The sequence below is a fragment of the Cinclus cinclus genome, unplaced genomic scaffold (genome assembly GCF_963662255.1).
Source record: "Cinclus cinclus unplaced genomic scaffold, bCinCin1.1 SCAFFOLD_346, whole genome shotgun sequence".
In the NCBI taxonomy this organism is placed as follows: domain Eukaryota; kingdom Metazoa; phylum Chordata; class Aves; order Passeriformes; family Cinclidae; genus Cinclus; species Cinclus cinclus.
This window is the reverse complement of record NW_026912138.1, coordinates 1-10,522: the sequence shown is the minus strand read 5'-3', so window position 1 is coordinate 10,522 and position 10,522 is coordinate 1. Positions and strand designations below refer to the sequence as shown.

The 10,522-nt window shown below is 61.3% G+C and overlaps 1 protein-coding gene across 1 annotated transcript; it reads right to left on the bottom strand.

The window, feature by feature from the left end:
• Positions 1-116: 116 nt before the first annotated feature.
• LOC134057470 (valine--tRNA ligase-like) lies at positions 117-10,516 on the bottom strand (the record flags this gene model as incomplete). The annotated part of the gene is made up of 17 exons (XM_062514450.1): positions 117-298; positions 379-457; positions 1,257-1,325; positions 1,458-1,562; positions 2,066-2,191; positions 2,587-2,657; positions 4,037-4,142; positions 4,579-4,669; positions 6,027-6,185; positions 6,267-6,370; positions 7,101-7,225; positions 7,716-7,806; positions 8,334-8,434; positions 8,573-8,681; positions 9,431-9,550; positions 9,625-9,706; positions 10,458-10,516. Coding segments are annotated over 17 exons (1,779 nt in total), but the record flags the coding sequence as incomplete, so codon positions are not given.
• Positions 10,517-10,522: the final 6 nt, after the last annotated feature.

The following is a 10,522-nucleotide window of genomic DNA, read 5'->3' as shown; positions in this document are numbered from 1 at the left end:
GGGGTTTGGGGGATTTCAGGGGGTCTCGGGGGGCTCTCGGGGGGGTTCAGGTGGGGTTGGGGAGGTTCGGGGGGGTTCAGGTGGGGTTGGGGGGGTTTGGGGGGTTCAGGGGCAGTTCAGGTGGGGTTGGGGGGGTTCAGAGGTGTCTCGGGGGGGGTCTCGGGGGTACCTGTGTGTCGGGGGGGGGCCGGTACCCCCTCCCCCAGCGCCCGCAGCACGAAGCGGGCCCCGTTCCAGACCTTGTTACAGAAGTGCCGGTACCCCAAAACCCGCCCCACGTCCAGGTTGATGTCCCTACCTGGGGGGGGGGGGACACAATGGTGGGGTCAGGTGGGGTCAGGTGGGGTCTCGGGGGGGTCTCGGGGGGGTCTCAGGTACCCTGGGCCGTGTAGGCGCAGAGGGCGAAGCGCAGCGCGTCCGTGCCGCACTCGGGGATCCCCTCGGGAAAGTCGCGTTTCTGGGGGGGGGGGGGAGAGAGGGAGGGGATAAAGACACACCTGAAAACACACCTGGGACACGCCCCGAAACACACCTGGGACACGCCCCGAAACACACCTGGGACAGCCCCAAAAACACACCTGGGACAGCCCCGAAACACATCTGGGACAGCCCCAAAAACACACCTGGGACAGCCCCGAAACACACCTGGGACACGCCCCGAAACACACCTGGGACACGCCCCGAAACACACCTGGGACCCTCCCAAAACACACCTGGGACAGCCCCGAAACACACCTGGGACCCTCCCAAAACACACCTGGGACAGCCCCGAAACACACCTGGGACAGCCCCAAAAACACACCTGGGACAGCCCCGAAACACACCTGGGACACGCCCCGAAACACACCTGGGACACGCCCCGAAACACACCTGGGACCCTCCCAAAACACACCTGGGACAGCCCCGAAACACACCTGGGACCCTCCCAAAACACACCTGGGACAGCCCCGAAACACACCTGGGACCCTCCCAAAACACACTTGGGACAGCCCCAAAAACACACCTGGGACCCTCCCTGAAACACACCTGGGACACGCCCTGAAACACACCTGGGACAGCCCAGAAACACACCTGGGACCCTCCCAAAACACACCTGGGACCCTCCCAAAACACACCTGGGACAGCCCAGAAACACACCTGGGACCTTCCCAAAACACACCTGGGACCCTCCCAAAACACACCTGGGACAGCCCCAAAAACACACCTGGGACCTTCCCAAAACACCTGGGAGCCCCCCAAATCCCCCCAGACCTCACCTGCCCCTCCCGGGCTCGCTCCAGCTCCGCAGGGTCCAGGTTGCTGCTCTCGAGCTGCAGGTGCAGCTCCTGGGGGGCAGGGGGGGGGTTTGGGGTTTATTTTGGGTTTTTTGGGGGTTTTTTGGGGGTTTTTTTGGGTTTTTTGGGGTTTTTGGGGTTTTTGGGGGTTTTTTGTGTTTCTTTGGGGGTTTGGGGTCTCACCTGCAGCGTCACCCCCGTGATGACGTCCAGGGGGTCGATGACGTTCCCCAGGGATTTGCTCATTTTGCGCCCGTGGGCGTCGCGGACGATGGCGTGGAGGTAAACCTGGGGGGAGGGGACAGGTGACACACCTGGGGACAGGTGACACACCTGGAGAGAGGGGACACACCTGGGGATGGGGACAGGGGACACACCTGGGGACAGGGGACACACCTGGAGAGAGGGGACACACCTGGGGGGAGGGGACAGGTGACACACCTGGGACAGGGGACACACCTGGAGAGAGGGGACACACCTGGGGGGAGGGGACAGGTGACACACCTGGAGAGAGGGGACACACCTGGGGATGGGGACAGGGGACACACCTGGGACAGTGGACACACCTGGGGATGGGATCACACCTGGGAGAGTGCCAAGGGAAAATCTGGGGTGGATTTGGGGGGATTTGGGGCAGATTTTGTGGCAGATTTGGGGGGAATTTTGGGATGGATTTGGGGGGGATTTTGGGATGGATTTAGGGGGGAATTTGGGGGGGGATTTGTGGCAGATCTTTTGGCAGATTTGGGGAGGATTTTGGGGTGGATTTGGGGGATTTTGGGGGGTCCCACCTCACGGAAGGGCAGCCGCCCCGTCAGGGCCAGCCCCAGCATCACCATCCGAGCCACCCAGAAGAACAAAATGTCGTGGCCGGTCTCGAGCAGCGAGCCCGGGTAGAAGCGCTCCAGGTCGGGGGTCTGGGGGCACCCCAAAGTGAGAACGGGACCCCCAAAATCCCCCCCAAAACCCCAGAGTGAGAACGGGACCCCCAAAATCCCCCCCAAAACCCCAGAGTGAGAACGGGACCCCCAAAAACCCCAAAGTGAGAACGGGACCCCCAAAATCCCCCCCAAAACCCCAGAGTGAGAACGGGACCCCCAAAATCCCCCCCAAAACCCCAGAGTGAGAATGGGACCCCCAAAATCCCCCCCAAAAACCCCAGAGTGAGAACGGGACCCCCAAAAACCCCAAAGTGAGAACGGGACCCCCAAAATCCCCCCCAAAACCCCAGAGTGAGAATGGGACCCCCAAAAACCCCCCAAAACCCCAAAGTGAGAACGGGACCCCCAAAATCCCCCCAAATCCCCCTGACCTGGTCGGGCCACCCAAAAATGGAGAAGGGGAAGAGGCCGGAGGAGAACCAGGTGTCCAGAACGTCCTCGTCTGTGACCAGTGACACCAGTGACACCAGTGACCAGTGACCAGTGACACCAGTGACCAGTGACCAGTGACCAGTGACCAGTGACACCAGTGACACCAGTGACCAGTGACACCAGTAACACCAGTGACCAGTGACACCAGTGACACCAGTGACCAGTGACCAGTGACCAGTGACCAGTGACACCAGTGACACCAGTGACCAGTGACCAGTGACCAGTGACCAGTGACACCAGTAACACCAGTGACCAGTGACACCAGTGACCAGTGACCAGTGACACCAGTAACACCAGTGACCAGTGACCAGTGACACCAGTGACCAGTGACCAGTGACCAGTAACACCAGTGACCAGTGACACCAGTGACCAGTGACACCAGTGACCAGTGACCAGTAACACCAGTAACCAGTGACCAGTGACCAGTGACACCAGTAACACCAGTGACCAGTGACACCAGTGACCAGTGACCAGTGACACCAGTAACACCAGTGACCAGTGACCAGTGACCAGTGACCAGTGACACCAGTGACCAGTGACCAGTGACCAGTGACCAGTGACACCAGTGACCAGTGACCAGTGACACCAGTAACACCAGTGACCAGTGACACCAGTGACCAGTGACCAGTGACACCAGTAACACCAGTGACCAGTGACCAGTGACACCAGTGACCAGTGACCAGTGACCAGTAACACCAGTGACCAGTGACACCAGTGACCAGTGACACCAGTGACCAGTGACCAGTAACACCAGTAACCAGTGACCAGTGACCAGTGACACCAGTAACACCAGTGACCAGTGACACCAGTGACCAGTGACCAGTGACACCAGTAACACCAGTGACCAGTGACCAGTGACACCAGTGACCAGTGACCAGTGACCAGTAACACCAGTGACCAGTGACACCAGTGACCAGTGACACCAGTGACCAGTGACACCAGTGACCAGTGACCAGTAACACCAGTAACCAGTGACCAGTGACCAGTGACACCAATAAAACCAGTAACACCAGTAACCAGTAACACCAGTGACACCAGTAACACCAGTGACACCAGTAACCAGTGACCAGTGACCAGTGACACCAGTAACACCAGTAACACCGGTGACACCAGTGACACCAGTGACCAGTGACCAGTGACACCAGTGACCAGTGACACCAGTAACCAGTGACACCAATAAAACCAGTAACACCAGTAACCAGTAACACCAGTGACACCAGTAACACCGGTGACACCAGTGACACCAGAGTCCCACTCATTCTCCCCCTGGTGCCCCCATTATCCCCCCCAGTCCCTCCCAGTCCCTCCCAGTCCCCCCCATTATCCCCCCCAGTCCCTCCCAGTCCCTCCCAGTCCCTCCCAGTTCCCTCCCAGTGCTCCCAGTCCCACCTTGCCTCAGGCTGACCAGTTCCGGGCTGACCCCAAAGGCTGCGGCCGCTTTGGCCCGAGCCTCGTCCTCGGAGCGGCCGCTGACCCAGAACCGCTCGTCCTCGTCCTGGGACCCCAAAAAAACCCCAAATGTCACCCGGGGACCCCAAAAACCCCAAATGTCACCCGGGGACCCCCAAATGTCACCCGGGGACCCCAAAAACCCCAAATGTCACCCGGGGACCCCCAAATGTCACCCGGGGACCCCAAAAACCCCAAATGTCACCCGGGGACCCCCAAATGTCACCCGGGGACCCCCAAATGTCACCCGGGGACCCCAAAAACCCCAAATGTCACCCGGGGACCCCCAAATGTCACCCGGGGACCCCAAAAACCCCAAATGTCACCCGGGGACCCCCAAATGTCACCCGGGGACCCCAAAAACCCCAAATGTCACCCGGGGACCCCCAAATGTCACCCGGGGACCCCAAAAACCCCAAATGTCACCCGGGGACCCCCGAACGTGACCCCAAATCACCCAGCCCCGCCCCCAGCCCCCTCACCTGTCCGGGGGGCACTCGGGGGTCGCTGATGGTGACGAAATAGGCGGGGATGCGATGGCCCCACCAGAGCTGCCGGGAGATGCACCAGTCCCTGGGGGGCAGGGCACAGGTGAGGGGCGGGGGGCTCACCTGTGCGCCCAGGTGCTCACCTGTGTGCCCAGGTGAGGGGTGGGGGGCTCACCTGTGCGCCCAGGTGCTCACCTGTGTGCCCAGGTGAGGGGTGGGGGGCTCACCTGTGCGCCCAGGTGCTCACCTGTGTGCCCAGGTGAGGGGTGGGGGGCTCACCTGTGTGCCCAGGTGCTCACCTGTGTGCCCAGGTGAGGGGTGGGGGGCTCACCTGTGTGCCCAGGTGCTCACCTGTGTGCCCAGGTGTGGGGTGGGGGCTCACCTGTGTGTGCAGGTGAGGGATAGGGCTCACCTGGGTGCCCAGGTGTGGGGTGGGGGGCTCACCTGCGTGTGCAGGTGTAAGGTGGGGGATCACCTGTGTGCCTAGGTGCTCACCTGTGTGACCAGGCGAGGGGTGGGGCTCATCTGTGTGTGCAGGTGAGGGGGTGGGGCTCACCTGTCCATCTCGGTATGAGGCAGGGATATGGGGCACATTTTGGGGTCCCTCACCTGATGTTGTCCATGCAGGTGAACCAGGTGTGGGTGTGGCTTTGGGGCACATTTTGGGGTCCCTCACCTGATGTTGTCCATGCAGGTGAACCAGGTGTGGGTGTGGCTTTGGGGCACATTTTGGGGTCCCTCACCTGATGTTGTCCATGCAGGTGAACCAGGTGTGGGTGTGGCTTTGGGGCAGTTTTTGGGGCACATTTCGGGGTCCCTCACCTGACATTGTCCATGCAGGTGAACCAGGTGTGGGTGTGGCTTTGGGGCAGTTTTTGGGGCACATTTCGGGGTCCCTCACCTGACATTGTCCATGCAGGTGAACCAGGTGTGGGTGTGGCTTTGGGGCAGTTTTTGGGGCACATTTCGGGGTCCCTCACCTGACATTGTCCATGCAGGTGAACCAGGTGTGGGTGTGGCTTTGGGGCAGTTTTTGGGGCACATTTCGGGGTCCCTCACCTGACATTGTCCATGCAGGTGAACCAGGTGTGGGTGTGGCTTTGGGGCAGTTTTTGGGGCACATTTCGGGGTCCCTCACCTGACATTGTCCATGCAGGTGAACCAGGTGTGGGTGTGGCTTTGGGGCAGTTTTTGGGGCACATTTCGGGGTCCCTCACCTGACATTGTCCATGCAGGTGAACCAGGTGTGGGTGTGGCTTTGGGGCAGTTTTTGATGCAGTTTTCGGGGTCCCTCACCTGATGTTGTCCATCCAGGTGAACCAGGTGTGGGTGTGGCTTTGGGGCAGTTTTTGATGCAGTTTTCGGGGTCCCTCACCTGATGTTGTCCATCCAGGTGAACCAGGTGTGGGTGTGGCTTTGGGGCAGTTTTTGGGGTCCCTCACCTGATGTTGTCCATCCAGGTGAACCAGGTGCGCGCGTGCCCGGCCGGGTGCAGCCTCAGGTCCCCCCTGCGCACGGCGGCCGCCGCGGCCCCGGCCAGGCCCTGGCAGCGCACGAACCACTGGGGCACGGCCCGGGGCTCCAGCACGTCCTTGGAGCGGCTGGGGAGGGCGGCGACGTCACCAGGGCCACGCCCGCGCCGCGCCCGCGCCGCGCCCGCGCCGCGCCCGCGTCACCCCCACCTGCAGATGGGCACCACCATGGGGTTCTCGGTGACCCCCCGGAACAGCCCCCGCTCCTTGAGGGTCTCCAGCAGCAGCGAGCGGGCCTTGAACCGGGGCATGGCCTGGGGAGGGGACAGGGCCTGAGTGAGCTGGGTGACACCTGAGTGACACCTGAGTGACACCTGAGTGATCCTGAGTGACCCCGAGTGACCCTGAGTGACACCTGAGTGATCCTGAGTGATCCTGAGTGATCCTGAGTGACACCTGAGTGACACCTGAGTGACACCTGAGTGACACCTGAGTGATCCTGAGTGACACCTGAGTGACACCTGAGTGACACCTGAGTGATCCTGAGTGATCCTGAGTGATCCTGAGTGACACCTGAGTGATCCTGAGTGATCCTGAGTGACACCTGAGTGACACCTGAGTGATCCTGAGTGATCCTGAGTGATCCTGAGTGACACCTGAGTGACACCTGAGTGATCCTGAGTGATCCTGAGTGATCCTGAGTGACACCTGAGTCACACCCGAGTGATCCTGAGTGACACCTGAGTGACCTGAGTGACCTGAGTGGCCCCCGAGTGACACCTGAGTGACACCTGAGTGACCCCAAGTGACACCTGAGTGACACCTGAGTGACCCCCGAGTGACCTGAGTGGCCCCGAGTGACACCTGAGTGACCACAGCCCCCACCCAAACCCTCTGAGTCCCCCCAAAACCGCCCAAACCCCCGAAATCACCCAAATGCCCCCCAAAAAAAAACCCCAAAACAACCCAAACCTCACCCGGAACCCTCCCAAATCCCGAGCCCCGAGCCCCCCAGGTGAGCCCCAGGTGAACCCCAGGTGTCACCTGGAAGGGGGCGGGGACGTTGACCATGGTGCCGTCCTCGGCGATGACCGTGGCCACGCCCAGCCCGTGGCGCTGCCCCACCTCGAAGTCGGTGGCGTCGTGGGCGGGGGTGATCTTAACCGCACCTGGGGGCGTGGTCAAAGGGGGTGGGGGGGTGGGGTCGGGACACGCCCACAAACGGTCACGCCCACTCTGGCCGCACCCAGGTATGGCACTCACCTGTGCTGACCACGCCCATCATAAAACCCTCCAAACCATACCTGGTTGGGTCACGCCCCTCCGACCACACCCTTAACGAGCCACACCCTTAACGAGCCACGCCCTTAATGGGCCACACCCAGCCACACCCTTAACGAGCCACACCCTTAACGAGCCACACCCAGCCACACCCTTAATGAGCCACACCTTTAACAAGCCACACCCAGAGCCACACCCTTAACGAGCCACACCCTTAACGAGCCACACCCTTAACGAGCCACATCCTTAATGGGCCACACCCTTAATGGGCCACACCCTTAATGGGCCACACCCAGCCACACCCACCAATCCATGCCCCAAATAGCCACACCAAATCAGCCCCACCCACCCAAGCCCCGCCCCCGGCCCCGCCCTCACCTGTGCCAAACTGGGGGTCCACGAAGGCGTCGTGCAGCACGGGCAGGCGCCGCCCCGTGAACGGGTGCAGGACGTACCTGCCCCGCAGGTGCTGCAGGGAGGGAGGGAGGGCAGGGCCTCAGGGACACACCTGAGCCTGGCCACGCCCACCTGGGACGTGTGACCAAGCCATGTCCACTTTGGGGGACACACACAGACAGGTAGGTCCCACCCCTCAGAGGGGAACTGGGGAGCTCAGGTGTGCCCTCACCTGGGACTCAGGTGTGTCCTCACCTAGGGCTCAAGTGTGCCCTCACCTGGAGCTCAGGTGTACCCTCACCTAGGGCTCAGGTGTACCCTCACCTAGGGCTCAGGTGTACCCTCACCCAGGGCTCAGATGTGCCCCCACCTGGAGCCCAGGTGTGCCCTCACCTAGGGCTCAGATGTGCCCCCACCTGGGACGCAGGTGTGCCCTCACCTGGAGCTCAGGTGTGCACTCACCTAGGGCTCAGGTGTGGCCCCACCCGGGGTCCAGGTGTACCCTCACCTAGGGCTCAGGTGTGCCCTCACCTGGGGCTCAGGTGTACCCTCACCTGGGGCTCAGGTATGCCCTCACCTGGAGCTCAGGTGCGCCCTTACCTGGTACCGGGGGTCCTCGGGGTGCACGGCCACGGCCTCGTCCCCCAGCATGGTCTCGAGCCGCGTCGTGGCCACCACGAGCTCGGAGTCCTCGCCCTGCCCTGGGGGGGCGGGGGCAACAATGGGGAGGGGTCACCCCATGGAGCCCAGAGAGACCCCAGGTGAGGGCACACCTGAGACCCCAGAGAGCCCCACGACCTCCCCAAACCCCCCCCCCCCCACCACCACCCCAAATTTACCTGCCCCCTCCAGGGGGTAGGCGAAGGCCACCAGCACCCCAAACTCCACGGGCTCCTCGTAGCCCGGCACCTGCAGCAAGGTGCGACCCCCCAGCTCCCGTTTCTCCACCTGAGGGGGACAGAGACACCTGAGACCCCCAAAAACCCCCCCAAAAAAACCCCCAGCTCCACCTGGGGGGCAGAGAGAGACACCTGAGACCCCCCAAAACCCCCCCAGAACACCCCAGCTCCACCTGGGGGGCAGAGAGAGACACCTGAGACCCCCCAAAACCCCCCCAGAACACCCCAGCTCCACCTGGGGCAGGTTTTTGGGGTGGTTTTGGGGTTTTTTGGGGCAGGTTTTTGGGGTGTTTTGTGGCTGGTTTTTGGGGTGTTTTGTGGCTGGTTTTTGGGATGGTTTTGGGGGTTTTGTGCCTGTTTTTTGGGGTGATTTGGGGTGATCTGTGGCAGGTTTTTGGGATGGTTTTGGGGTTTTTTGTGGCTGTTTTTTGGGGTGATTTGGGGTGATCTGTGGCAGGTTTTTGGGATGGTTTTGGGGTGTTTTGTGGCAGGTTTTTGGGATGGTTTTGTGGCTGGTTTTTGGGATGGTTTTGGGGTTTTTTGTGGCAGGTTTTTGGGGTGATTTGGGGTGATCTGTGGCAGGTTTTTGGGGTGGTTTTGGGGTTTTTTGTGGCTGTTTTTTTGGGGTGATTTGGGGTGATCTGTGGCAGGTTTTTGGGGTGGTTTTGGGGCAGGTTTTTGGGATGGTTTTGGGGTGATTTGGGGTGATCTGTGGCAGGTTTTTGGGGTGGTTTTGGGGCAGGTTTTTGGGATGGTTTTGGGCAGTTTTCGGGGCGGTTTCGGGGTGTTTTGGGGTACCTCGATGTCAGAGATGGCCGAGCGCAGGGCACAGCTCCAGTGCACGATGCGCCGGCTCCGGTAGATCAGGCCCTGCTCGTGCAGCCTCACGAAGGCCTCGGTCACCGCCCGGCTCATTTTCTGGGGGTCGGGGGGTTCAGAGGGGTCCAGGGGGGTTCAGGGACCCCCAGGACCCCCCTCAGCCCCCCACTCACGGGGTCCATGGTGAAGCAGGCGCGCTCCCAGTCCATGGAGGCTCCGAGGCGCCGCAGCTGCTGGTAAATGCGGTCGCCTTTCCTAGGGGGAGGGGGCCAAGCTGTGGGGCCGGGGGAGGGGGGAGGGAATTGGGGTGGGGAGGGGGCTGGGGAACGGCTAGGTCACTTTGGGGACGCTCAGAGGTCATTTAGAGGTGCCATGGGTCACTTGGGGGTCACTTTGGGGTGCCATGGGTCACTTTGGAGTCACTTGGGGGTCATTTAGGGGTGCCGTGGGTCACTTGGGGGTCACTTTGGGGTGCCATGGGTCACTTTGGAGTCACTTGGGGGTCATTTAGGGGTGCCGTGGGTCACTTGGGGGTCACTTTGGGGTGCCATGGGTCACTTTGGAGTCACTTGGGGGTCATTTAGGGGTGCCGTGGGTCACTTGGGGGTCACTTTGGGGTGCCATGGGTCACTTTGGAGTCACTTGGGGGTCATTTAGAGGTGCCATGGGTCACTTTGGGATCATTTAGGGTCACTCTGGGGTCACTGCGGGGTCAGTCTGGGATGCTGTGGGTCACTTTGGGGTGCCGTGGGTCACTCCGGGGTCACTTTAGGGTCACTTTGGGATCATTTAGGGGTCACTCTGGGGTCATTTAGGGTCACTCCGGGTTCAGTTTAGGGTCACTCTGGGATCATTTAGGGTCACTCTGGGGTCACTGCGGGGTCACTCTGGGATGCTGTGGGTCACTTTGGGGTGCCGTGGGTCACTCAGGGGTCACTTTAGGGTCACTTTGGGATCATTTAGGGTCACTCAGGGGTCACTTTAGGGTCACTTCAGGGTCACTCACTCCTCCTTCCAGCGCCACACCTCCCCCAGGAAGGCGTCGCGGCCGAGCTGGTGCCGAGTGACCCC